Raw genomic sequence first — 27,237 nt, 5'->3', positions numbered from 1 at the left:
ATGGGGCATCTACCACCGCTCTGGGCAACCTGTTCCAGTGTTTCACCACTCTCATCATAAAAAATGTCTTCCTTATATCTAGTCTGAATCCACCCTCCTTTAATTTAAAACCATTACCCCTTGTCCTACTGCTACAGACCCTACTAAAAAGTCTATCTCTGCCTTTCTTATAATCCCCCTTTAAGTGTTGAAAGGCCGCAATAAGATCTCCCTGGAACCTTCTCTTCTCCAGGCTGAACAACCCCAAATCTCTCAGCCTGTCCTCATAGGAGAGGTGCTCCATCCCCCTGATCATTTCAGTGGCCCTCCTCTGGATCTGCTCCAACAGGTCCATGTCTTGTACTGGGGACCCCAGATCTGGATGCAGTACTCCAGGGGGGGTCTCACCAGAGCGGAGTAGCAGGGCAGATTCACCTCTTTAGACCTGCTGGCCACACTTCTTTTGATGCAGGCCAGGACACAGTTGGCTTTCTGGGCTGCGAGCGCCCATTGCCAGCTCATGTCCAGCTTTTCATCCACCAGTACCCCCAAGTCCTTCTCCACAGGGCTGCTCTCAATCCCTTCATCCCCCAGCCTACTGGGGGTTGCCCCGACCCAGGTGCAGGACCTTGCACTTGGCCTTGTTGAACCTCATGAGGTTCACATGGGCCCAGTCCTCAAGCTTGTCCAGATCTCTCTGGAGGGCATCCTGTCCCTCAGGCGTGTCAACTGCACCATTCAGCTTGGTGTCATCTGCAAACTTGCTGAGGGTGCTCTGGATCCCACTGTCTCTGTCAAGATGAAGATATTAAACAGTACTGGTGCCAGTACGGACCCTTGAGGGACACCACTTGTCACCGATCTCCATCTGGACATCCATCCACTCCATCTGTGGACTGCCCACAGTCATTGCTAAGTCTGAAGTATTTCTGGGTTTTATGGATTGATGTCCTTGAGGTTTCAAACTTCATTTCACTTACACATTTCCATATTTTCCTCTATGATGTTTTCCAGAAAAGTCACATGTTATACAGTACCTTTTAAAATAGCCAATATTCATTAATTCATTATTTTAGCTGCTGTCAAACTGATTAGTTTACAGGGCTGAGGAATGGATAGCCTCATATATGACAGCAGACTTTAGGGAGGGGGGGGAATCTGAGCTTAAAAACTTTAAAAACACCCATTTTTACTTTCAGTTTTATTAGAAAACTATTTTTCAGAAATCCAAGTGTGAGACAAATCTGCTTGTGTTAATTTGCTCAGCTTTCCTAAGAATTAACTTTTCTTTCCTAGTTTATAAATTGTCTTATGGGCTGTCTTCCCTCTGGTAGGAACATCTTCTCTTTTTTTGCAGAAGGCAAGTAGAGAAGGTTGCACCTTTGTGGCTGAGCTTCCTGTTGCCAAAACTGTGCCTACCTTACAGTAAGCCCTTCTTCTACGTTTTTTTTCTTCCAAAAGCCTTTCTTCTATGGATACCTTTTGTGGCAATTCCTTCCCTAAGACAAAGAAAGGCTAGTTAGCTGAAGTAAAGTCCGTTTCCTCTAGAATCTGAACTTTGGTATTATCCATTTAAGGTTTCTTGTTTTTTGAGAAACTCTGATGCCTTCCTTACACTGACACGGCTGCCATCAATGTATTGGGGGTTATCTGAAAAAAGGCTATGTTGATGTGACATGAAAACTGTATTTTCCAGAAGGACCCAATCATAATCACAGAATCATAGAATAGTTGGGGATGGAAGGCACCTTTAAAGGTCATCTAGTCCAATCCCCCTGCAGTGAGCAGGGATCAGCTACATCAGGTTGCTCATAAATAATAGTCTGAATAAACCAAACTTCTTAATCATAATATTTTTATTTGCTTTGTAAAAATTGTGCTGCTTGGTCCTGAAAACATCACTGGGGATCAGCATCTGCTTAGAGGAATTGAAGGAAGGTGAGCAAAAAGCAAAACTGACAGAGTTTCTGGAGTTCTGGTTTGCAAACAAGAACATCAGAAAGCCTAATACCTCAGAGGACAACTTTTCAAAGTCAGGACTATAAAGCAGCAAGCTACTTGGGCTGAAACAAAAAATTTACAGCCCAGTAAGTGAATTTTAGTCTATGAAGAACTCTGCTGCTGTCTCCAGGAGGAACAGAATTTGTTTGCAAATGGGGATTTATCCCAGCTCCTCCCTTAACACAGGATTTCTTCGCCTATTTTTACCTTCTAGTAATTGAGCTGATCACAGGAAAGAAAATGCCACAGAAAACGAGTGTTTGCTGTCCTCTAGTGGTAAAATTTATTTTAGCAACTGTTTGCTCTTGGCTCTGCAACAATTCAGTTTTAGTTTTCTCCTAGGAAATTCTATATCTGATTTTGGTTTTATGCTCTTTTCCAGGTAGTAAAGGAGAGGATTTATGAAGAATAAAAAGCCTGTATCCTTTTACTGATGGTTCAGTCTAAAATCGTAGTGAGATTTTTTTTCCTGCTAAATGCTTTCCTCTTTCTTCTAAAACTAAGAGAAAGCTGACTTCATTTTTTTTGATGAAGAATTTTGCTGACATCATTGCAAGATTGAATGATGACATCAACGGTGCCTGAGAAGATAAGCTTTACCTTTCCACCCCCACCACCATAAGAAGAGGTACAACTTTAATCACCTTCTTCAAACACAGTGGAGAGAGTGTTATCTTCATAGTTCTTTTTTTTCCTCACAGGTATTCTTGGTACTAAAGGATGGGCAGCGATGCATGAAATTTTGAGGTATCATTCACATCTGTAATACACCACGCATGGTGTGCTGAGTTACAGCTCCTATTGCTCAGTTTAGCTCTGTAGTTATCAATAAAGCTGCATCAATTTATAGTCTTTGGAGAACTGTCAAAAAAAGCACCCCGCTTTGCGTCATTTTACAGGCAGTTACGCTGGCGGCTGTTAGATGGCACATGCTCTGGGCAGGACTGTCCAACAATGCAGCAGAAAACCAGGAAAACCACGAATCTTAAACGTGGGATGCTGCATTCTGCCCAAGGTTTGGCATGCAGGAAAGGATGCATACAGCACTGCTGGGAAAGGGCAGGATGGATGAGAAATGAGACTATGCCATAATACACCCTTGGTTAAGAGACAACGCTAAGAAAAAGTGATGTGGGGTCCACAAAGACCCACTTCCAAGTTTATGTGAACCTCTTTTTAACTATCTATGCTATAACAATGTGTATTGTAAAGGACAAAGCTAAATTGTCATATGTTTTCAAGTAAGCTTCCAGCCCTTTCCACTTCAATGGGATCTTAGGAAGGCTGAAAGACAAGCTTGTAACCTTTGGACCAAGATCACTCCAGAAGAATTATTTTGTGCTAAGGCAGGGAGAGCTTCAACATTGGAGACAAGCTAAAAATAAAGGTCCAGAAACCCCAGGAAACTACCACTTTGGTAGGGTGTTTGCTGGTTAATCATGTGGCCATGGGAGAGGCTGGAAGGGAAGTGGCATCATTGACATAATCTGATTCAAAGTAAAACCTGACAGGCAAAGGCCAAGAAGAGCAAGTCAAACCAGCACCCTCCTGTCGTGGTTTAGCCCCAGCCGGCAACTAAGCACCACGCAGCCGCTCGCTCACTCCCCCTCGGTGGGATGGGGGAGAGAATCGGAAGAGCAAAAGTAAGAAAACTTGAGGGTTGAGATAATAACAGTTTAATAGGGAAAGCAAAAGCCGCGCACGCAAGCAAAGCAAAGCAAGGAATTCCTTCGCTACTTCCCATGGGCAGGCATGTGTTCAGCCATCTCCAGGAAAGCAGGGCTCCATCAAGCGTAACGGTTACTTGGGAAGACAAACGCCATCACTCCAAATGTCCCCCCTTCCTTCTTCTTCCCCAGCTTTACATACTGAGCATGATGTCATGTGGTATGGAATAGCCCTTTGGTCAGTTTGGATCAACTATCCTGGCTGTCCCCTCCCAGCTTCTTCTGCACCTGGCAGAGCACGGGAAGCTGAAAAGTCCTTGACTAGTACAGCAGCAACTAAAACATCTCTGTATTATCAACACTGTCTTCAGCACAAATCCAAAACATAGCCCCATACCAGCCACTATAAAGAAAATGAACTCTGTCTCAGCTGAAACCAGGACAGTATCCACCCCTTATTCCATACCATTTACGTCATGCTCAGGTCTCACACTATTCAATACATTCTCATTACCCACCATCACCCTTCCCATCCTTTGATATAATACACACATATCATTCCCTTAGTCTATGGACCACCCCTACAAAATATTTGTAAAATGACCATAAATGTCCACAAAATGTCCACTGAGTTCATTTAGTCCATGACTTTGGGCTTCATCTCTTATGGTTTTTACTCAGGACAGGAGAGGTGGTGTGTTGCTTGGAGTTATTGGGCACCAAAACCAGCTCAGGTCAGGTCACTGCTGCACTTGCACTGCTTCTTGTAAGGCTTCTCCTCCATTGGTTCAGGTGGTTCCGGCTGTAGTAATTCCTATAACATGCAACTCAAATCATGGGTTACAACAATTTAAAGGTATATCTATTACAATGTCCACCCCTGGTCCTTTTGGGCCAGGATATAGGGTTTAACATTGCAACGAACTCCTCCCCTTGCTCCTAGCCTCGCTAGCAACAAGGGGTTCCTGCTATGGTAATTCCCACAACATGCAACTCAAATCCTGGGATACAACAATTTAAAGGTATTTCCATTACAATCTCCACCCCTGGTCCCTTTAGACAGACCATCAGGTTTAACATTGCAATGAAGTCCTCCCCTTGCCCCTGCTCCAGCTTGGACTTATCCACAGAATGCAGTACAGTACCTTCAGAAGTAAACTTGCTCCAACATGGCCTCATGCACAGCCAGTGATGCTTCAAGGTGTACCTGCTGCAGCATGAACTTCATCCACAGCCACAGATGCTTCGAGGTATACCTGCTGCAGCATGGACTTCATCCACAGCCACAGATGCTTCGAGGTATACCTGCTGCAGCATGGACTTCATTCACAGCCACAGATGCTTCGAGGTGCACCTTATGCAACGTGGACTTATCCTTGGGCCACAATCCCTTCAGAGCTATACCTGCTGTGGCACAGACATAACCATGGCCACAGACGTTTCAAGATATACCTGCTCTGGCATGGGCTAATCCATGGGCACAGACGCTTCGGGGTGTCCCGCTCCCACGTGGATTCATCCACAGGTCACAGTCCCTTCGACTCGAGTTCACACCGGAGTTCCAGCCTGTCCAGTACAGCAGCACAGAAACAGCAGCAATGCCCTGGCCATCTGCCAGCCCAGGCGCAAGGCCATTGCTGTTATCAAAATGTTCCCAGGCACAGCAGAGTAAGGTGATCAGCAGTACAGCAGCACGGCAAGCAGTGAAAGCAAAAAGCAGCCACTAACGAGCCCTAGGCTCTAACATACAGTAAGGCAAGCAAGCCTATGGCAAGCACAGAAGCCTGCTGATTAATAGCTAAACAGCAATAACAGCTATAAATTCTATCTGGCACATTCCAATCAAATCTGTCATTATCTCAAACCCTCGAGCCCCACGTTGGGCGCCAAAAAGGACTGTCGTGGTTTAGCCCCAGCCGGCAACTAAGCACCACGCAGCCGCTCGCTCACTCCCCCTCGGTGGGATGGGGGAGAGAATCGGAAGAGCAAAAGTAAGAAAACTTGAGGGTTGAGATAATAACAGTTTAATAGGGAAAGCAAAAGCCGCGCACGCAAGCAAAGCAAAGCAAGGAATTCCTTCGCTACTTCCCATGGGCAGGCATGTGTTCAGCCATCTCCAGGAAAGCAGGGCTCCATCAAGCGTAACGGTTACTTGGGAAGACAAACGCCATCACTCCAAATGTCCCCCCTTCCTTCTTCTTCCCCAGCTTTACATACTGAGCATGATGTCATGTGGTATGGAATAGCCCTTTGGTCAGTTTGGATCAACTATCCTGGCTGTCCCCTCCCAGCTTCTTCTGCACCTGGCAGAGCACGGGAAGCTGAAAAGTCCTTGACTAGTGCAGCAGCAACTAAAACATCTCTGTATTATCAACACTGTCTTCAGCACAAATCCAAAACATAGCCCCATACCAGCCACTATAAAGAAAATGAACTCTGTCTCAGCTGAAACCAGGACACCTCCGTAAAAGTGGCAGGTAGAAACAGCCGTCTACTTCCATGCAAGGAGAGCCTCCTGGGGAAAAGAACTTGTAATTCTAGAGTAAAGAAATAAAGCAGCATGTTACTTCTCTAAAAGCATCGTGGTCTAAATAAGACAGAATTGTTCAAGACATTTCTATGACAGACCCATTTCTGCAGCAGTAGGCTCCAAAGACCTCAACCCAGACATGGACTGCAGGTATAAATACACCAACTCAGTGTCTCTGGCAATCCTAGGAAATGCCCTACTTAACACCTGCAATTGATACGTTATTTTAACTAACTTTCTATTGCAACTGCCAAGTACAGCTACACTCATTTTCCAGAGTGCATCCAATTTTTGTTCCACATACACTTTCACAGCATCTAAATATGCAAATCTGAAGTTACTGCGGATTTATCTGAGGCCAGATGAAAGGTCAGGCAAGACCAGAGGCAGAAGACACACCAAAACCAAAAAGCTAGTTTGTCTGACTGCAAGTGCCCAAAGAGATACATCCAAATGGGTATCCCTAATTAAGCCCCCTTTCTGGCTTGCAGGTCGTGAGAACTGAGAGCGAACTTCTCGGAGATGAGCCAGAGGATATGGTAGGTTACGGAAGGGAAAAATAAATCAGACCTTTCTTGTGGACAGGTCCTCAAAGAGCAGGTTCTACGAGCGACCAGACATGCCCACAGAAGGAGGCGCTGCTCGACCACTTTCCACATTGCTTGTGGCACCTGACGTGGCTGGGTTCCCAGCCACAAATCAGGGCTCGGATGCAGATGTCTTGAGGCATCTTGAAATTATACCTTTGACTCATTTCGTCTGATTTTTTTCTGGATCTTAAAGTCAATGGTTCTTTCTGGATTATTTTTATCCATTTAAAGTACTGCTTTTATGTCTGTCTAACCTCATTGGTGGCCAAAGAAACAATCACGGCCACTTGAATATGGAGGGGTTGTTTAGCAGACACAGTATATTGCTGTAAGAAATTTTTCTTCTTTTCATCAGCTATAGTCATAACATAAAATAAGTTTCCTGGCAAAATCAATTTGTGCAACTAGAATTTAGAGTATGTATGCTGAAAAATTACTTGACCCTTGATGTGAGAGAAAAGGGAACTCATAAAAAGAGAAAAAATCCCAAGTGCTTTGTCCGATAATATCTCCCCAAATGGCAGGGCCAGAAACAGCAGGCAGTGAAGAGTGAAGTTAACAACGTCTTTTTCAGTGCAAAAACAAACAAAGGAAACCTTTAAGCAACTATGGAAAGTGTTCAAAACCCGATATTGACACTTACTAAGGAATCGCTGGAATTCTGTCTGGGACCCTTTCTTAAAATAGGGCTTTTTAATCCCTGGGTCTCAAAGTGCTTTCTAAAAGGCCAGTGATCTTGGCTGGTGAACTGAGGGACTTAAATATATTGTGACGTCCCCAAAAACTCAGAAAGCTGGTATTAAAATCCTTTTCCCCCCCACATTCCAAGGAGCTGTTTTTCCATGCCGCTTTTTTCTTCCATTTTCATTGTATTCCTGAATAGTTTTAGTCTTGAGTCCTTGTCAGAGACACTGTGACTCAGAGCAGGGTGATGACGGTTTGCTTTTCCTACCTTGATATATCGTTGTAGAAGCCGGTGTATATAAGACAAGGAATCTCTGTACCAAACAATCATTATGTTGAGCGTGTATCTTCCTTCAGGTGTGTTTATTATCAGAAGGGGTGTCAGGGGAACATTTCCTGCTCTGCGTTTTTAAACTTTGTATATATGCTTTGACTTAATGTTAAAAATCCTGGGCTTTTAAAATGGATGGACAGTAGAACTGTACTATAAATTCACTCTCTGCTTTGTTTACCCATCTGTTCGTACAGCAAGCAACCCAGCATTTTCTCTGTTACCTTTACTACCTAGCATCCCTGGGGCTGGTAGATAGATAGCCAGGATATATTTGAGAATGTATGTTTCACTTCTTCTATATTATCACTGCCCAGTTCCCAGGATCAAACTATTGTGCCTCAGCTGAGATTTTTATTTTACTCAGTAATTCCACCACTGAAAAGGACAAACATACATAGAGAACGTGCTAGCTAGTTAAGAGTGGACCATGAAGTAATTTGTCTGCCAGGATTCTGCAGTGCACAAGCAAGTGATCATGTGGAAGAGGCCATTCAGCTGGCAGTATCTGTAAGGCGTATTTTGTCATGGTTATAGAACATGATGTCACCTGAGCACTACAGCCTGCAGGGCCTAGTCGTGTGTCACTCTCATTGGATGCAGCGGTTGTGCCTATTTCTCACACCTCTGAAAATCAGACCTGAAATCTGCAGGTCTGCTGCAGCAGGACCCATTTGTAGGTTGTGTTTCATTCTTTGCATATCATGTGTCAGAATGCCAATCATATGGATAAAGTTTCCGCTCTTAACTTGTGACATAATTGGTAAATAGCCATAAAGGGAAGTGTAAGCCTTCCACAATGTTTATTGCTAAATCAGGCCTTGACTACATGTTGCTTACTTGGCAGCACAAACAGCTTCTTAAACAGAATATATCTCCATCACACAGTCTAGCAAGACTGTGGTGACTGCACACTTAATTTTACATATAGTAAGATTAATTAGCTTACTTATTTGCAGTTATAAAGAGTATTAATCTCTTGATACTGGACAAAACTAAGGGTGTGAAGCATCTTTCCATATTCAGCACTTCCACACAGAGCTTGTGTTGGACTCAGAGAATCTGTCACTTCCTGAGCAGGAATTTAATTAGTTAATTACAAAATGTTAATATTTGAGAATGTTAGTATGGCTTAGATGGCTTAAGTATATTTCCAGATTTTGCGAAGAACTCACACAGGATCCATGTCAGACATCTTTCGTTTTTTGGGATTGCATCTCTGCTACATTCATTCTGGGTATTAACTACATTGAAGCATATTTATGGGGTAGCAGGAGGGAATTGTACTGCAGAGTGTCCTCTCCAACTGCTTTCTCCTCCCATGAGAGAGGAGACCACTAGACTGTGTAGCTCTTTCCTGTCCCTAGCCTTTCCCTTCCCCAACCCCATCATAGCTCTTCCCACCCTTGAATCATGTTACTTCCCAATCTGTACTTAATTAAGTGACAGCAACAAACTTTGCATGTGCTGATGGTTCATCATTCTATCCTGAATTTTCTGGTACTCATTTATTTTTAATTCCCAAACAGCAAAAAAATAATCTCACATCTGTATATAAATCCCAACATGAACTCAAGTGAAAAATACAGACTTTCTTCCCAGAAGATGCCCTCTGCATATATCCTAATTCGTAATATCGGTGGCTAGCATGTGCCCAAAGAATTGTACAAATTTTACAGCTTATTTGAATAACTGAATGTAGCAGCTGTTAAACAAGGGTTACTGAACAATACTGGTAAAAACTTGAATCGTGTATTACTTACAGCCTTTTTATCAATGCAGCATTTATTCCACCCTTTGTTTCCCCCTGTGCCAATCCAGACAGGCTGCCTAATGAGAAGCTGTAATTTGTGCAGAAGCATATCCACTATATCCTGGATTTCAGGCATCCAGCAAAAGCCGCTGCACAGCAGTGCCTGTTTTGGTCTACACAGCCATTTAGCAAACCTAGCATGTGGACTAAGACTTTAAAACATCTGTTATTATTTCCCTTCATCTACAAGGACTGGATAACAGGTGACGGATCTAAGAAAGCTGTGTAAATAAGTAGAATGGTGCTCTCGCTAGTGAGGCGGCATACTCAGAGGAGAAGAATTGCATACCCCCTTGCAGGACCGGAGAGAGGGCTTACTTTGACTCCCAGGAATTACATTTTGTTTCCTGTCCCGTGCTGGTGAGTCACATTCCAAGCTGCTGTTAAGGCGATAGGAGAATTAAAATGTCAGCTGCTTCCCCTGCTCGTTCCAGCCCTGGCAGCAGAGGCGAGACCAGCAATGGAGCTGTTGGACTGTGGCAGGACTAGAACAGGGACAACGACAGTTGCTTGGGTCCATGTTCAGATTCTACTTCTTCCCCACATTGGCAAGATCCGTCACATGAGGGATCTGTTGTTCATAGCCTTGCATAACACCTCTTGGCCTAGCATTCAATGCGCTTGTCAGAGTATTTCTAATTACTTGTCGAAAACAAGAATGATGGGACTGGTCTGTCAGTAACACTGGAAAATCAAAAATTGCTAGTGATTCTAAGATATCCAGAGCACTAATTTGAGTAGGCACATTGTTAAGAGTTTTGAAATGGGTATTTATCTTGATTTTCTCTGCTATGCACAAAACTATTTGAACAAACTTTCTGCAACTGAGTCTTTGGGCATTTTGGGGGATGCTCTTTTCACAAAAGTTGCTTTCTCTGTTAGGTTAATGATTGGTGACCTTCCTTCTTCCCTTCCTCAGTCCCTTCCTTCCTTCCTTGTTTCTTCTGAGTTGATGGAGAGTAACAGGCAATTTGGTAAGTCAGACCTGAGTTATACAACATCATGAGTTGCTGACAGAGCAGTAAATCAGTTGCCAATTATGAGAACTATGTTTTCAGGGAATTTTTCCTGTTTGGGCTTTGTAAATCAATTTGCATGTAAGTTTGTGTGAAATGTTCCTTAGAACAATCGCCCTGTTTCACAGTAATTAGAGACTTATAGCTGTAGTGAAATACAGCCTTTTCTGGTGATTAAGTTTAACTTCCAGAAAACAACGTCACTGAGTTGTGGTATCCACCAGATCACAAATACTACTTCTCAAATAAAGCTGTTCTACAAGGGAACTAATTTTCCTAGAAGAGTACAAAATACACTTTTTCTGTCTTTTCTAAACATTATAGCAAGGCTTACATAGAAAAGCTTTCATTTGGAAACTGAAAGACAAGACAGATCAAGTCAGTCAAAATACCTAAAAAATTTTCAATTTTATTTTCTCTTTTAATTTTTTTAACTCCTAAGTAATTTACATTTTGAAACAAAGTCACTGCAAGTCAAAGAAAACAAAGTTTTCACAAGTAGGAAATGCATCAATGGAAGCACTGGCTTTTAAAACTATTTTTGCTTTTATTAGCAATACAATACATTAATTGAAATCAGCCATTTTCTTTGAGTGGTTTTGATAAGCCAACATTTTATTTTTAGAACTTTTTTGCAAAATGCTTTTTTCAATAGGTCAGGTTAATAATCTTCATCTTATAATAACACTACTATATGCCATTGGCTATATGCCAATATGCCATTCAAATGATAACTGCACTATAAGAGAATTGGAAAATGCAGTTCAGTGGCAGAACGAGAATTTGAACTGCAAAATATGGCACCATGGGGAATTGCTGAATTAATTTTGACTAACCACATTCCTATCACAAACACATATTGTATGAAACAATTGTAAAAATATGTTTCCATCTAAGACTCGGGTATTATACTAGTGCTGAATTGTGATCTTACTAGTGCAACTGAAGGAGCAAAACTTGCTTAGTTAATGGTGCTGGTACAGTTCTGCCGCAACATTCGCAAGCTGATACAAAAGATTTTTCCGTAACGCAAAGTAAGCTTCAGGCCCACAGCTATGTCTTGTATATTAGCATCAAATCAGAGCTGGGCTGGGCTTCCATAATCTACCTTTAAGAAGATCCACTAGTAGTTTCTGCTGTCTTGCAGAGGGGACACTTCTGGTCACCAGGTGAACTGAGCTAGAAGTAACTGTGTGGCTACAGAAGGCTTCTGTTGCTGGGGGACACGTTTCTTTCCTTTGAGTTGACACAGACAACAATGCAATGCCCAGCTCAGTGCATGAAAAAAATTGGACCTAAAGGGACAAAGAAAGGCATCAGTACAATGCTGGTAAAAAAAAGCTGAGAAAACACAAAAATTACGGCTCTTAAAGTAATTGACATTGACTCAGTCAATTGCACAAGACAAATGAGTAATGGTAAACATCTTAAGGCTCAGGAATTAAAAAGCTTTAAGAATCAAAGTAAGGGTTGAAAATGTTCCTGAACTAGACAGCATATGTCAAACCAAGCTTTCAAAATTGGCAGTCAGAAAGCTAATTGTTTTACTTGGAAATGGAACAAATGCGACATGTATCCTATCACTCCATTAAGTTGTTTTTTATCTTAACAACCTTTTAAAAACTAACTCACAACACACTACTATGGTAATACTAAGAATATATTTAGCTGTTGTTTCCCAAAAAGGCATTCCAGGCTTTTAATATTGTTCCATATCGATAATTATTCCTTTGTTAGAAATACATAGCAGTAATCACTTAATGAACTGCAATATTGGCTGTTTACAGAGACCTCCACTTTTCAATGAAATCTTCTGAGAGCAGAACTGCTTGTGGGACTTGCAGTGCTATAAAAAAGAATTTGAAGCACATCCCCATGTGTAAATGTATCAACATAATGCTAATACAGGTACTTGAAAACTGAAGTGTTTATTAAAAAAAGTAAAAAATTGTTCCTTTTCTTCAGCTTTTGTACTAGAATGTTCAGGCTCTCTACAATAACTTTTTCATGCTTTGCAATGCTACAGTGAAGGCTGGTAAATTTTTGGTTTTTTTAAACAAAACCTGAGCCACTCATGAAATACCGCGACTTTGGGAACCTGAGTTTTGCAAAGTATTACAGGAACCACAGTAAAAGAGGGGTCACATAAACTTTTGCTTGGACTTACCTCAAGCAGAGCCTGAGTTTGAACTAAAAAATTTACAGTTCTCTTTACAACCCCTTACACTCCTGGTAGAGCCATTGTCAAGGTGATGCTTGAAAAGACTGCAAAACACACTTTCTCTTTATTGTTCAGCACTGTTTATGTAAATGATATGGGTGAAGGCAAACACTTCTGGAAAATTGTCACTGATTGTCCCTCTTAAATGTACATTCTGGAAATGTCAGCGTTTGCGGAGTTTTTAAAAGTGATTCAAACTGATATATTTTATTCCAAATGCTGAACACATTTCCCCTATCCATATAAAAATGCAGTCACGTCTCTATTTCGAAGCCTATTACTTTGCTTCTTACTTTGGTTACGTGTTTTCTTTTATTTGGCATTTGGAACTTATCACCCATTGTTTCTAATGCTTTCAACCTTTGTTGCTGTTTCCTTGTAGGATACTTGCTGTGGTAGATACCGGTTCTCTGATTCCAGCTTTCACTAATGCAGACTATAAGTCATGGCTTCTTTACTGACAGTGCCCAAAATTATTTAAGGTGCAACAACCTAACGTATAGCTGTGCCTTGTTTACATCAGGGATGCGAGAACCAGCATTTCCATACTGCAGAATTTTTCCTTTTGCTATTTAAAATTTGGAATCAGTACAGGAAGCCACAAATGTGACTACAGACTAGGAGGTCTAACAACAGAGAAAGAAGAGATTACTGCTTCCCTGTATCTGTTCTGGCCCTCTGCCAGACTATATGGCCCAGTATACAGGCATTCCCTCAGCAAAGCTAGAATTCCTATATCTGCTTCCGTGGATTAGTTTATTTAAACTAAACTGTTGGGCCTTGCCTACTGTAGCATATATAGTGTTCTACTGAGAAGGCAGCGGTCACTGCAAAGGGGATGGATGAGTAGCAGACAACCAAACGGTCATACTCTATCTGCTACGAACCACTAAAGAGTCTGCAGAGATAGGGCTCAAAACCACCACCGAGTTCCTCTGGTTACCATTCATCAGATGACTCCCACTGACTCTTAATGAGCTTTTAGTCTGTGTAACAGACAAAAGCATTTTACCCCATGTTTGCCTGGCCACCTGCTGTCACGCAGCTAAAGCGTTGTCTTGCTGAGCCGTGACACTCCATGGTGCTTCTGAGCAGTTTATGAGCAGACTGCTTTGTAGAGACCTGAAGAACGCCTTACAAAATTATTTTTGTCTGCTCAGGTGCAGGTCTACACCAGAGATTTTTTAAGCACAAGAATGACATCTAGGTTACATGACTATTTTTTCCATCTCTCCAGCCAACAGAGTTGTCCCAGCAAAATATTGTTGTGTGGGCCCAGTGTGAAACACGCATTTGGATGGAAAATTTCAGCTGATGTTTGACGGTCATAGGCACCTGTAAACACAGCCTTTATACTGGGAAATGTCAGGCATCTTCGCAATTGCCAGTGCCACCACCTCTGCAGAATCAACTTAAGCAGAATGAACACATATGTCAATGAACTCAGCCTCACCACAACCACATGAAAAACCTTGCAGTACTTCAAAGGGAAAGACGCCTTCAGAGGGTTGCTCGGCCTCACAGGGAGTAAGCCTGGACAGAAACCAGCGTCGTCGGTTATGCTACAATCAGACCAGACCCTTCCCGTAGTAGTCGGCTCCTGCTGTGAAAAAAACAAAACCAAACCCCCTCTGTAAGCTTGCTTACTACACAAACCCCTTGCTTTCGAGCAATATAGTGAAAAAAACCCAAACCAAAAACCCAACCGATTCCCCTCGCTTAAGGTTTAGCAGTGAAATAACTTGTTCACTCTTTAGTCGCCTGTTCTCCTGTTTTCTCGCCTGCAGAAGGGGACGGTAGCACCTCCCGGGCTCGCTCCAGCCGGGGGGCCGACGCTCTGCTACGAGCGGCCGCTGCCCCTGCCTTCGGCCGGGAGGTGCTCCGAGGGGAGAGCCGCCGGCTGCGTCCCAAGCCGCCCGGAGGTGCGCGGCTCCCGAGGCACGGCGGCTGTGCCTTTCTGCTGGCCGGGCGAGAGGCAGCCGGCGGGGGTCGGTGGGGACGGCTCCAGCGCTGACAGAGCGTGATCCCCCCGAGCAAGTGTGTCGCGCTGGCTCGCCCTCTCCCCCTGCCTCCAGTTACATCCCTGGCAGGAGACCGCGATTCTCGGCTTCGCTTTCCAGGGCTATTTTTGGCCAGGGCCGCCGCATGCTGATGGCAGCGGACCGGCAAGCCCCGGGCGTCCTTGCGGGCGGCAGGCGCCGGCGGGGGCCCCGCCGGGCGGGGGAAGGGGCGGCGCGCACCCCGCGCCCGCCCCGGCTCCCCCGCGGCGCCGGGCTCCCGCCGGCGGGCCGCCGAGGGCTGAGCGAGCCCGCCTCCGGCCCCGCGGGGGCCGGCCGTGAGGGAGGCCGACCCCGCGCCAGCCCGCCGCAGGGAAACGCCTCTCTGCTCCCCGCCGCCGGCGAGGCAGCCTGCGTGAGGGGCTGCCGCGCCCCAGCGGAGCCACAGCCGGGCGGGCGGCAGCGGGCCACCGCGGGGCGCCGCCATGGAGAGGACCCCCATCCCGGTGCTGACGGTGCAGACGGCGCCCTACGAGGACCAGCGGCCCACGGGCGGCGGGGGGCTGCGGCGGCCCACGGGGCTCTTCGAGAGCCAGCGCAACTACCTGCCCAACTTCGTGCAGAGCCTCCTCTCCTCCGTCGACCTCCGCGACCGCCAGGGCTGCACCATGGTGGTGGGCAGCGACGGCAGGTACTTCAGCAAGACGGCCATCGAGATCGTCGTGCAGATGGCCGCGGCCAACGGGGTAAGCGGGCCCCCTCACCCTCCCCGCCGCCCTCACGCCGTCCCCTCGGGGCGCCCTTCCCGCTAGCCGCGCCGGCCGGGCCCCCTCAGCCGCCCCCGGCCCGCCTCAGGCGGGCGTCCCCGTCGCCTCCTGGCAGCCGGCTCCGCGCCCTGCCCGCGCCGGCTCCTCCCTGCGGTGAGGAAGCGCCGAGCAGTCCCGTAGGAACGGGGGAGAACCTGTTGGTGTCACAGCCCGGGCAGCGCTGGGTGCACCAACGACGGTAAGACGAGCTGTGTCCGGCTGCGTTCCGGGGGTCTGCGCGGCTGGTGCCCGCGCCAGCCCGGTGCCGGCTCCTGCGTCCTTTGGGCTGTGCCGCCAGGCGTCGGCGAGGCTGGTTTTACCTGCCTGTAACGGAGGTGATCGTGATGGCCTCAGGAGACTGCTGGCCATGCCATACTGTTTCTTACCTTATTTTAGACTGAGGCAGGAACGGGAGCTGAAAAACACGGTTGACTCTGCAGGAGAAAATGTAACAGAATGAAAAATAAGCGTGTGGGGAAATGAAGGTGTCAGGCATGTATCTGCTGCTCAGGATCTTTTAGAAATACTCAAGGCAAATGGTATTATTGAAGCAAGAGGAATCCAGCATTTTGGCTGCATCTTAGGAAAATGATTGTTCTTCTCTGTTGTTCACTTGCGAACAAATTACTAAAGGCAAGAAGACAACAGTGGCACATACCTCTGTGACCAGATGGGTTGCAGCTTTTCTTGTGTGGTTTTGAAAATAGAAAAGAACTTGGGAAGGAAACCGATGTCTTCTCATAGATACATGCACATTCCTGTGTCAGTGTGTATCTACAGAAAGGTGGAAATACCAGCTAAGGTAGGCTTGAAGTTTCTACTTCAAAGCAGAGTTGAAGCTGCTGTCTCACGTTATGATGGCTAAATTGATTCTCCGGATCTGGCAAAAGAAGTTATATAATTTTATAGGGGTTTTTTTGTAGTGAATTTACTTTTTCTTAACTTTTTTCAAAAGCTCCGTTCTTTAAATGCAGTCCCGTTTTATAACCAGGAGATCTTTCAGCTTTGAAATGAATCTCCATATGTGTCTGAATTATCCCTGCTGACTTATTGTCACATATGGATTAGCCAGCCTGGTACAAATAATGACTATTTTAAATTTATTTCTAAAGCTCATTCTCAGCAGGCTGACACTATCAAGCAGACGCTGAGTGATACCTGAGATTTCAGAGAGACTGGCTGTGTTATGTACTGGCTAGCTTTTGCAAACTCACTGTTCACGTGGGGGCTTGCTAGAGGCCAGGACTTATGTGGCCCAGGGTGTGAGGAGGGCTGTTGGGGGGGACACTGGCAAAGGTGGGGCCACTGGCGAGGGTAGCACGGTGGTGTTCCGTCTGCAGCGACGCAGGACGAGCATGCAGGGAGCAAGCACAGAACAGCGGCCGTGGGCTGGTGTGTGGGGCGTTGCAAGGAAGGTAGGACGGGGCCCAGAGGAGTGCTGCTCCCTAGCCCCTTCCCCCACGTAGGTTGGTGGAGAAAGCCTGGCCACTGGAGTTGTACCTCTTGATCAGGCGGGATAAAGCGCAGCAACAGCTAAAGCAAGAGCCCTGCAGCAAGAGCTGCCCTGCCGAGGCTGATGTTCTTGCCTGCCCTTGCACACTGGTAGGAGCTACAGAGTGGGTTACAGCCGCAAGGTGACCACAAGGACTGAGGTGCTGAGGAAGACAAGAAGTTTAGGGTTTAGAAGACGAGGGGCTTGTCAGCCAAGTTATGCTGTATTCAGGATTCCTTCCTGACTAATTTTTCCTGTCAGCTTGCCTCCTTCCTGCTGCTTCTGTCACATTCCCCATTTTGCTGTGTTTCCTCTGAAGATCAGGTCTTTTTCACCTCAGGAGATTTCCAGTTTGACATGTTTCTGGCACCTTGCTGTAGTAGTGCTTCCCCTTTCTTAAGTTGCTGCAAGTTTCTTAGAAACAGTTTCTCCCTAGGGTTTTCTGAAGGCAAAACCCAAGCTTTTCTCCTCACAGTTCCCACAAATATCTGAATTCAAGCATGATACTCTTACTAATGACACAGTCCTCACAAATTCAGCAGGCCAGCTGGTAGGGTGCTACTGATACTGAAAAGGCTTCCCATTTCCCTGTGCTAATGCTCCATCCCCTCTCACGCTGCTCATCCTCACCCCCGTTTCTCTCAGGCACACTGTAAATGCATAAGCCTCACATTTACTTAGTGAATACTGTTTGTATGTTTTATTCTTCGGCTGTTAAAATACATCTGCTGGGAAAATATCTAAACCTCCCTGAAGGCATTGTTTAGTGCTGAGCGATGTAAGCAGGGAGAGAGGAAGGGAATACTCCTAAGGGCAAACATCTCTCCCTTTGGATGAGGTTAATGTCATTAGAAGGCACATAGCCAATATCACAAGGAAAGAAGTGAGCTGGTGTAGGCAGGATCGGGTGAAATGTGTGGAAGCCTTGAAGCTGCATTCAAAACCTTTAGCCACCCCAGAGTGCCAGGAGAGGGATAGCCATGTAGTGCTGATAAACTGAACTTGAATCTCCTTCCTGGAAGACACATACCGAGTGTTATGGTTAATTGTGCCTGCTGAGTACAAAAATAAAAGGGATTTTCTATTATCAACTGTAAATGTATTGCCCTTTAGAGTTGCTAGGTTCCCCTTGTTCTCATTTGGTGACTCACCCCGCATTCCCCCTGCGTTAACAGCCTAGCACAGTTGGCATAGGCCCCAGTACAAGGAATGAGATGAGGCCCCCTGCCCGGTCAGCTGCCAGTGCTTGCCCTGCCTTCTTCTTGTCTTCAGTCCCTCTGGCTCATGCCCTCCAGCTTGGGGTTGCAGGTACACACTCCACAGCTATAGCCTGCGTAGGCTTCCACTGGTGGCAACAGCTACAGGCTGGTCCACGCTGTGCAACTGTAGTCAGCACATGCTCCACCAGATCTTTCCGTTCAGAGCTGGAAGTGGCTAACCAGGGTCACCCGTCGACAGGTTACACAGCTGGGGCTGTAGCAAACACATTTGGGTAAGGGACTGCATGTCATGGGAGCGTGGGGGAGTGTGAGGAAAGCCAGACAGAGGTCCTGTACCATTCTGGGTTGCAACAAGCAGTTTTGCAAAGTGAAGTGGTAGGAGAGTATCTGAGGCTCCATTTCCCTTTTCACCTGTGTCCTGTCAGTAGTAGTGTCCTCATACCTTAATGTCTGGAAGAAATGAGGTAAAAGGCTCCATCGTTTATAATACAGTTCCCCTACAAATTAAATGCAAGTATTCCATTAGACCCATCACCTGGATGTGGTGTCTCATTTTTGATGCAAAGTTTAGGATATGCTTAAATGAGAAGCTGCTGTGTGTCCGTCTCAGTGGCAGATCAGAAGCTGATGATCATACTCTGAATATGGAAAGTCATAGCAACATCCTAGAGAGATCACAGAATATTGCTAGTAATGCTGTAGAAGTTTGAGATGGCAGAGAGTTTTCCAGTTGTCTTCTTTATAATACCATGTTTTTTTTATTTTCCGTGATCTGCCATGCAAATCTTGCCCTCCCTCCTTGGACCTGTATGATTGATATATTTGGTTCTACATTGAGTGTGGTGCTCAGTCATCTTTAGGATACTATAGTAAAAGATAGGAAGGCACAGCCCTGTGCTTTCCAGGATATAATCTGCTTGCTTCGTGTTCTTTCAAGTTTAATTGACTGAGGCATGTGAGAGATTACTGGGAAAAATAATAAAAAAAGGCATTAAGTGACTCCACAATAATCAACTGAATTGTCTGAAAACGCACAGCTGCAAGTGGTAATATTGCGTAAAAATGTTCTTGTAAAGTACTCGTTAGGGTGACTATTCTTTCAGCTGAAACAGTTTGCTGAGGATCATGGTCTTTGTTTCTGCTGTTGCTACTAAAAGCAGAGTGACAAAATAGAACGTGGCGTAGGGACACACTATTAGAAGAGACATTACATGCCTGTGATCCCGTAGCCATGCAAGGTTTTGAATTCCAAAGATAATCTTTCCATGCTATGAAACTGTCCAAGATTTTCAGAAGGATATTACTGGAACTTTAATTGTGAGTCAGTACATGGTCATTAATTGGTTACTGTTTTAGCCTGGATTGTGAGAAGTCTGTACATCTGAGTGTTCATTACTTAAAACTAATTAAATGTCAGTTTAGTTTTTGGTTCAGAGATAAATGAACAGGTTCTGGGCCAAGAGAGGATGAGGTTGTGCATTCTTGCCACTGAAATGAAGAGAGCAGAGGAAGATGGGTAGCATGTGTACACTTCTAAGGTCTGCACTGTCCTCAGGGAGTTTTGTAAAAGCACTGAAGACCTTCACATAAGGTGAAGCTCTTTGCACTAGTCACTGCAAATGAAATATCTGTGTATCATTCATGTAATTTCACTTTCAACATCCTTAATTTAGAATACTAAATATTGCAGTATTTCTATAGCGTAGAAATTAGTATAATAAATAATATTTCTAAGCAGTATAGAAATAATAGCCTTGTGACAAATGCTGAAGGCGAATTACTCCTGTTCATATCAATATTTGGCATCCAGAAAAATGGGAAAACTGGTTTGTGCAACATCTATTGAACAGAAAAAAAATGAAAATATGGTGAAGAGATAGTGCCAGGTAATTTGTGCATTCTGAACAATCTAAGTATTCTACTTACTTTAAAAAACCAGTTTCTGTGTCCATGAAGGCAAAAATCTAAACCTCACAAGTTTAGATTTAGAAGTAGAGAGAACATGTGCTCATGATAAACCTGTATGCAAGTATAAATGCATTTGTACTTGACTACCTCAACATAGATTCAGTGTTGTTGTTTTCAAGCATTTTGCAAAATGTAATTCCTGTCGTATTCCTTTTGCTTACCGATACACAATACTGTTTTAAGAGCTGGCACCCATTTCTGACAGCTGTATTTGGATGATTGAGTCATTGCTCTAGCTTTCTACATGCTTCATAGTTTAAAAAAGGGAGAGACAATATTCAAAACAAACATTTTCAGTATTTATTTTCATCATGCTTTTCTTTCTATAATAAAGGTGCATGGGTAGACTGTTGTATAGACTGGAAGAGAGTTTGTTAAAGTCTATTTCCTAAAGTTCTGTGTTTTTTCTAATGCTTCAGTACAATTGGCAATAGTGATTAAATGACAGCATAAATACAACAGTCTTGCAAGACGTGGCATGTTGTCCAAAAACTGCTTCATGGACTGCAAAGAAGCCATAAAAGGACACACTCAAATTCAGAACAATTGGAAAAAAAATCTCTATTTCTCCTTCAAATTATTTACATGGCACTGGTTTAAATAAAACAGTAAATTATGTGGCTAATGGAAAGTTTTCTTTCTTTCTTGAGCTTGATTCTAAAAGTGTGTCAAAGCATGTGCTAGAGCTCCTAGTGATTTCAGAGCCTCTCATGATGGATGGAGTTTTACCCTACGCATTTTCTGAGGTAAAAGTGTGTCAGTCAGTTGTCAGCCCACAACAACTGGAAACATTTCTGCTATTAAAAAAAAAAAAGTCATCTTGCTTGTTTCACAAAGTAGGAATAGCATTTCTGTGGTAACAAGTAGGGTTGTATAGAAAGTATTTTTGAAGTAATTTATTATTCAAAACAGTTGAATAAATGAAATGTAAATGTAGCATTTGCAGATTTAAAAGAGTTTTAAAAGGTGGGAAGAACGTTACATAAATGGGAAGAAGTCTGATCAGTAAGGGAGATACCAATTTTGTTCTGTAATCAGTGAAATAACATTTAATCAGCTGCTTCACTTGGCTTGGAGCTAGGAGTGGAGGAAATATACCTTTATTGTTGCTCCTAAGGTCTGTAAATTATGATAAATTGAGAGATTTATAAATACATATGCTGTAAATTACTGCTTAGTTTTACCTTTAGGGAGAAGCAAGAGTGGGAAGGCAGGAGAGACAAAAAGTCAGAAAGTGATAGAGCGTCTTGCAAGTAAATGCTGTCACAGTGCACAAACATAACGTTTAATCTGTTCTTCAGGGAAAACTGTATTCACTGGTATGTTTTGTTCCACAAATAATCAAAGGTATTTATGTTATAGTTGGCATCAGGTTCTATAATAAGGAAGATGGTATTGCTCTTAATCATTCAGTTGTAGGTTAATGAAACTGTATTGTTAGGCTTAAATAGGAAGTAAAATTGTTCAATACCACTGAAGGGAGCAGAAATGATGTTCAGCTGTGTGGTGTATGTGTTAACTGTATATACATTCCATCCTCACCAACTGACCATGTCAGTGGAAGCACTGCTTTAAAATGATCTGTTGAAACAGAAAATGTGGATTCTGCTGATTTGCATTTTTTCTCCTGGAAAGGATACTTGTTTTCCCTGGAAAATATTTTCATTATAGTAGAAAAATGAGAAACCAGAATTTTTTGTTTCTGAACTTTTTCTTTTTTCATTTCCTTCAGAATTGTTCCAACCTGGGAGAAAAAAAGACAATGAAACAAAACATTTTCCCAATAGTGGCAAGAGCAAGTCAAATGAACCCTGAAGATTTTCCATGAACCGTACTTATAATTTTGATAGCTTTCCTGTTTTCTAGCAACAATCCATAAGCTTCAAGATTATCTGCAAAAACTGTGAAAAGACAACCAGGTAGACAAGCAATTATCCTATCATCAGATCTTGAGGTAGAAATCTCAGTTAATAGAATGCATTGCTCTGCACAGTTTTTTAAATTTGAAAGCAGATCTTGTCATTCTCAGTGAAAGCGAAAGCTTAAAGGCACAAGAGCAGGCTGTCCCCAGGTGCCGAAAGACGAGCCAGCAGGGAAGAAGAGTGGCCTGGCTGAATACAGAGCTTTGGCTAGAACTCAGGAAAAAGAGGAGAGTCTACGAACTCTGGAAGAAGGGGCAGGCAAGTCAAGAGGACTACAAAGGTGTAGTGAGGTTGTGCAGGGAGAAAATTAGAAGGGCCGAAGCCGAGCTAGGGCTCCATCTGGCTACTGCCATAAAAGACAACAAAAAATACTTCTTCAAATACATTAGCAGCAAAAGGAGAGCTGAGGAGAATCTCCAGCCCCTAGTAGATGGGGGAGGGAACACAGTGACCAAGGATGAGGAAAAGGCTGAGGTACTTAATGCCTTCTTTGCCTCAGTCTTTAATAGCAGGGCCAATTGTTCTCTGGGTACCCAGCCCCTGGAGTTGGAAGATACGGACGGGGACCAGAATGGAGCCCCCATAATCCAGGGGAAAATGGTGAGTGACCTGCTGCACCACTTAGACACTCACAAGTCTGTGGGGCCTGATGAGATCCACCCGAGAGTACTGAAGGAACTGGCAGATGTGCTCACCAAGCCTCTTTCCATCATTTACCAGCAGTCCTGGCTAACTGGGGAGGTCCCAGGTGACTGGAGGTTAGCGAACGTGACGCCCATCTACAAGAAGGGCCGGAAGGAGGACCCGGGGAACTACAGGCCTGTCAGCCTGACCTCGGTGCTGGGGAAGGGTATGGAGCAGCTCATCTTGAGTGCCATCACACGGCATGTAGAGAATAACCAAGGGATCAAGCCCAGCCAGCATGGGTTTATGAAGGGCAGGTCCTGCTTGACCAACCTGATCTCCTTCTACGACAAGGTGACCCGCCTAATGGATGAGGGGAAGGCTGTGGATGTTGTCTATCTAGACTTCAGTAAAGCCTTTGACATGGTTTCCTACAGCATTCTCCTGGAGAAACTGGCTGCTCATGCCTTGGATGGGTGTACTCTTCGCTGGGTAAAGAACTGGCTGGATGGCCTGGCCCAAAGAGTGGTGGTGAATGGAGTTTACTCCAGTTGGCGGCCAGTCACAAGCGGTGTCCCCCAGGGCCCAGTTTTGGGGCCAGTTCTGTTTAATATCTTTATCAATGATCTGGACAAGGGGATCGAGTGCACCCTCAGTAAGTTTGCAGACAACACCAAGTTGTGCAGGAGTGTTGATCTGCTTGAGGGTAGGAAGGCTCTACAGAGGGACCTGGACAGGCTGGATCAATGGGCCAAGGCCAATTGTATGAGGTTCAGCAAGGCCAAGTGCCGGGTCCTGCACTTGGGTCACAACAACCCCATGCAACGCTACAGGCTTGGGGAAGAGTGGCTGGAAAGCTGCCTGGTAGAAAAGGACCTGGGGGTGTTGGTTGAGAGCTGGCTGAATATGAGCCAGCAGTGTGCCCAGGTGGCCAAGAAAGCCAATGGCATCCTGGCTTGTATCAAAAATAGCGTGGCCAGCAGGACTAGGGAAGTGATCGTGCCCCTGTACTCAGCACTGGTGAGGCCGCACCTCGAATCCTGTGTTCGGTTTTGGGCCCCTCACTCCAAGAGAGACATTGAGGTGCTGGAGCGTGTCCAGAGAAGGGCAACGAAGCTGGTGAAGGGTCTGGAGCAGAAGTCTTATGAGGAGCGGCTGAGGGAGCTGGGACTGTTTAGCCTGGAGAAGCGGAGGCTGAGGGGAGACCTTATTGCTCTCTACAACTACCTGAAAGGAGGCTGTAGAGAGGTGGGGGTCGGTCTCTTCTCCCAGGTAAGAACTGATAGGACAAGAGGGAATGGCCTCAAGTTGCACCAGGGGAGGTTTAGACAGGATATTAGGAAATTTTACTTCACTGAAAGGGTTATCAAGCACTGGAACAGGCTGCCCAGGGAAGTGGCTGAGTCGCCATCCCTGGAAGTATTTAAAAGATGTTTGAATGAGGTGTTTAAGGACATGGTGTAGTGGTGGTCTTGGTAGTGTTAGGCTTACGGTTGGATTTGATGATCTTAAAGGTCTTTTCTAACCTATACAATTCTGTGATTCTGTGATTCTCTGAAATGGCTAACCACAGTTTGTGCTTTGTGAGGGTTAGCAAAAAAGCAACTTGTGCTTACTTTAGAAATTGGTCATTTCAATGTAGAAATCTTTATTTTTTTATTAAAATAGTTCACAAGAACAGGCTAAATAAATCATCTGTTAATCCTTTGCTTTTCTGAAATTATTTGGAACCCCACTTCTAAATAACCATTAAGAGCCTCACACAAACGCTGGACCCAGAAGGTCATCTGTGTATGAAGGAACAGCTCTTTATCCAAGGGAGGCAGGTAGTGACACCTCCCTTGCTGTTGGTTTGCCACATGGACAGTAGAGCTATCAAATCTCCCTCAAACTAGCGAAGGAAATCTGAGGTTGAAGTCCCAGTCTGCTTTTAGATGGGGAGTGAGAAGGATTCAGAATTCTGCCTCTTCCTTCCCCCCAGAAAGTACTACTCAATAGTGGTGGAGGGTTTTTTTGATTGTTCGGTTGCGGCTTTTTTTTTTAAGTGAGGATATTAAAAAACCCCAAACTTTGGCAATATCCTTTTAAGCTCCATATGCAGCTGCCTCAGTTCTCTTCTGTGATACTAGCCTCCCCTTCTCCCTTCCTTTTTTTGTACCTGCCTGTTTTCCAGGAACTGGAATTCTTTCATATTTCTTTGTAAATACATTTCTGGTTGGCTCCTACATTATTTATGTTGAGCTGAAACTGTAGTATCTGTGTAGGGGATGAAGGCGAGGTTTTGAAATTGGAACCTTGCAGTGGAACTGTACATAATACCAAACTTGTTGCGTCAGTGTTTAATAACACCACCTGAACGCTTTTTTTACTTTAAGAATGGTGGGAACTTCCCCTGCTCAGCTGCGCCCTGGGAAACACACCCTCTTCGTCTGGATAGCCAAGGAGTCACTGATGGCTGGAGGAGGAGCAATACTTTCTATAGGGCAGGACATCCAAGGGTGTCTTAGTAATTGAGATGTGACTCGCAGAGACTACGGTTCCTAGTGATATTTGTGATTGCACTGAAAGGCCACTCCATGAAAGGCAATTTGCTTGCTGTTCTCTTTTATGCTAGTTAAAGTCCCAGCCCTGCAAACTGTATCCACACAGTCAGCCCTAAACTATATTGATATTTGAGGGGATTTGCTGGTTCGTGGGGATACCTGGAAAGGTTTGATAGCAGGATCATAGCCCGGTGCTGTGCTTGGGAGCTTTGCGAGTCACTGCCATGGCTGTGCTCTTGCTTCACTGTCAGTACACAGGCCACTGGGCTTAAATGTGCCAAGATGCAACATTTTTTGTCAGCACTCCAGATTAGCATGTAACCAACTAAGGTATGTATGTTTCTCTGCAAAAGAATAGGTTCCATACTAGGACTTTATAATTTCTATCCTATGCATGTATACCTATATGTGTGTGTGTGTTTATTTATTAATTTTCAAAAGTTTAGTACCATTCAGAGTACTTTGACTTCCTTTTCCACCTAGATCGGCAGATTGGTTATTGGACAGAATGGTATCTTATCCACACCTGCTGTTTCATGTATCATACGAAAGATCAAAGCAGCTGGTGGAATTATTCTAACAGCTAGCCACGGTCCTGGCGGACCTGGAGGAGAGTTTGGAGTCAAGTTTGAGGTTGCCAATGGAGGTAGGTTTTTTTTAATAACGTATTACAACATTGCATCTTGGTATGATGAAAATACGCTGACAAGGATAACTAGCTGACTTTAACTATGTGTTTTTCACTAATTCTGTTAAAATTATGAAGAACATATGCTTATCTTTTTTTTTCAGTAATAGGAGTGTATTTGTTTACATGGATCTGTACAATAAGCATTAAATGTTCACTGAAGTCCTTGTGGTAGCTGTAAGATTTCTATAAACAAGAGGTTTGCTGTCCCATTTTTACAGCATTTTATGTAGATCATTGTAACAGTTCTGATCCTTTTATAAAGACTCCTATGAGGGAGCTCTCTTTTGCCCATATTTCTATGTTGCTTGTCTTGGCATTTACTTTAAAGCATGTAATTTCAGAAGTGCTGTAAGCAGTATAATTCATTGTCTTGTATGGAAGAAAGCACTTCTCATGTTTACACAGGAAATAACTGCTCTTATCCATGGAGAGGGTTGTACCATTTTAACTATAGCAACTCCACTGTTGAATAATGGGATTCATGTATATAGCTTATGTCTTGTTTTCCAAAATCAGCAAGCTGATACATGTAGGTATGTTATACATTACGTATGTTTTATGTTATAGATCTGTGTATACCCGTAAAACATCATGGTGACAACTGCTGACACCTTGTATAGCTCACACATGTAGAGTGCTTTTCATCTGAAAAAACTGAAAGTGCTTTTAAAATAATGTTTCCTTCCCCAGTTTGAAGGTGGGAGAACTTGAGAAGGGGTTGCTTCTTCCTTGTCCCTTGTTTAATTGAAAAATGCGCATGGTTAAACCAGTGTGATTTTATAAACAGAATAGGCTTGAATCCCAGAGAGATTAAAGGGACTGCGTAAGGTCAGACAGTGAGAAAGCCAGGGTCACAGCACAAACATACCAGAGCCAAACCATTATATGCATTAGCACTCTATAAACTTTAAAATACCATGTACACCTAGAATCTGTTTGATAAATGGATAACAGTTGGTGGGGCATTCTTTTTAGTGTACTTTGCCTTTTTAAAGAAAATTCAAACAGGCTGTTAAGCTTTAAATATGAAACATTCCTCCAGCACAGGTCACAAGGTTCAATTATTTATGATAATCAGCAGAGACATAATGAAAAGTAGTTGGTTTAAGTTGCAGCTGAGAAAATGTGGGTTAAGTATTAGG

At 44.1% G+C, this 27,237-nt stretch overlaps 1 protein-coding gene across 2 annotated transcripts in view; it reads left to right on the top strand.

Moving 5' to 3' along the window:
• Positions 1 to 15,156: 15,156 nt before the first annotated feature.
• PGM5 (phosphoglucomutase 5) overlaps positions 15,157 to 27,237 on the top strand; it is a 79,655-nt gene continuing 67,574 nt past the window's right edge. Inside the window, exons 1-2 of one of the 2 annotated variants that reach the window (XM_075526993.1) lie at positions 15,157 to 15,575; positions 25,888 to 26,050. In XM_075526993.1, the coding sequence (XP_075383108.1) occupies positions 15,315 to 15,575; positions 25,888 to 26,050 (424 nt within the window). In that variant the 5' untranslated portion in view covers positions 15,157 to 15,314. The remainder of the gene's footprint in view (positions 15,576 to 25,887; positions 26,051 to 27,237) is intronic. The other variant, XM_075526994.1, reaches the window with a different exon arrangement.

Source organism: Mycteria americana, chromosome Z (assembly GCF_035582795.1).
Source record: "Mycteria americana isolate JAX WOST 10 ecotype Jacksonville Zoo and Gardens chromosome Z, USCA_MyAme_1.0, whole genome shotgun sequence".
Taxonomy (NCBI): domain Eukaryota; kingdom Metazoa; phylum Chordata; class Aves; order Ciconiiformes; family Ciconiidae; genus Mycteria; species Mycteria americana.
Note: the sequence above shows the minus strand (reverse complement) of the source record. Positions and strands in the feature narration are given on the sequence as shown.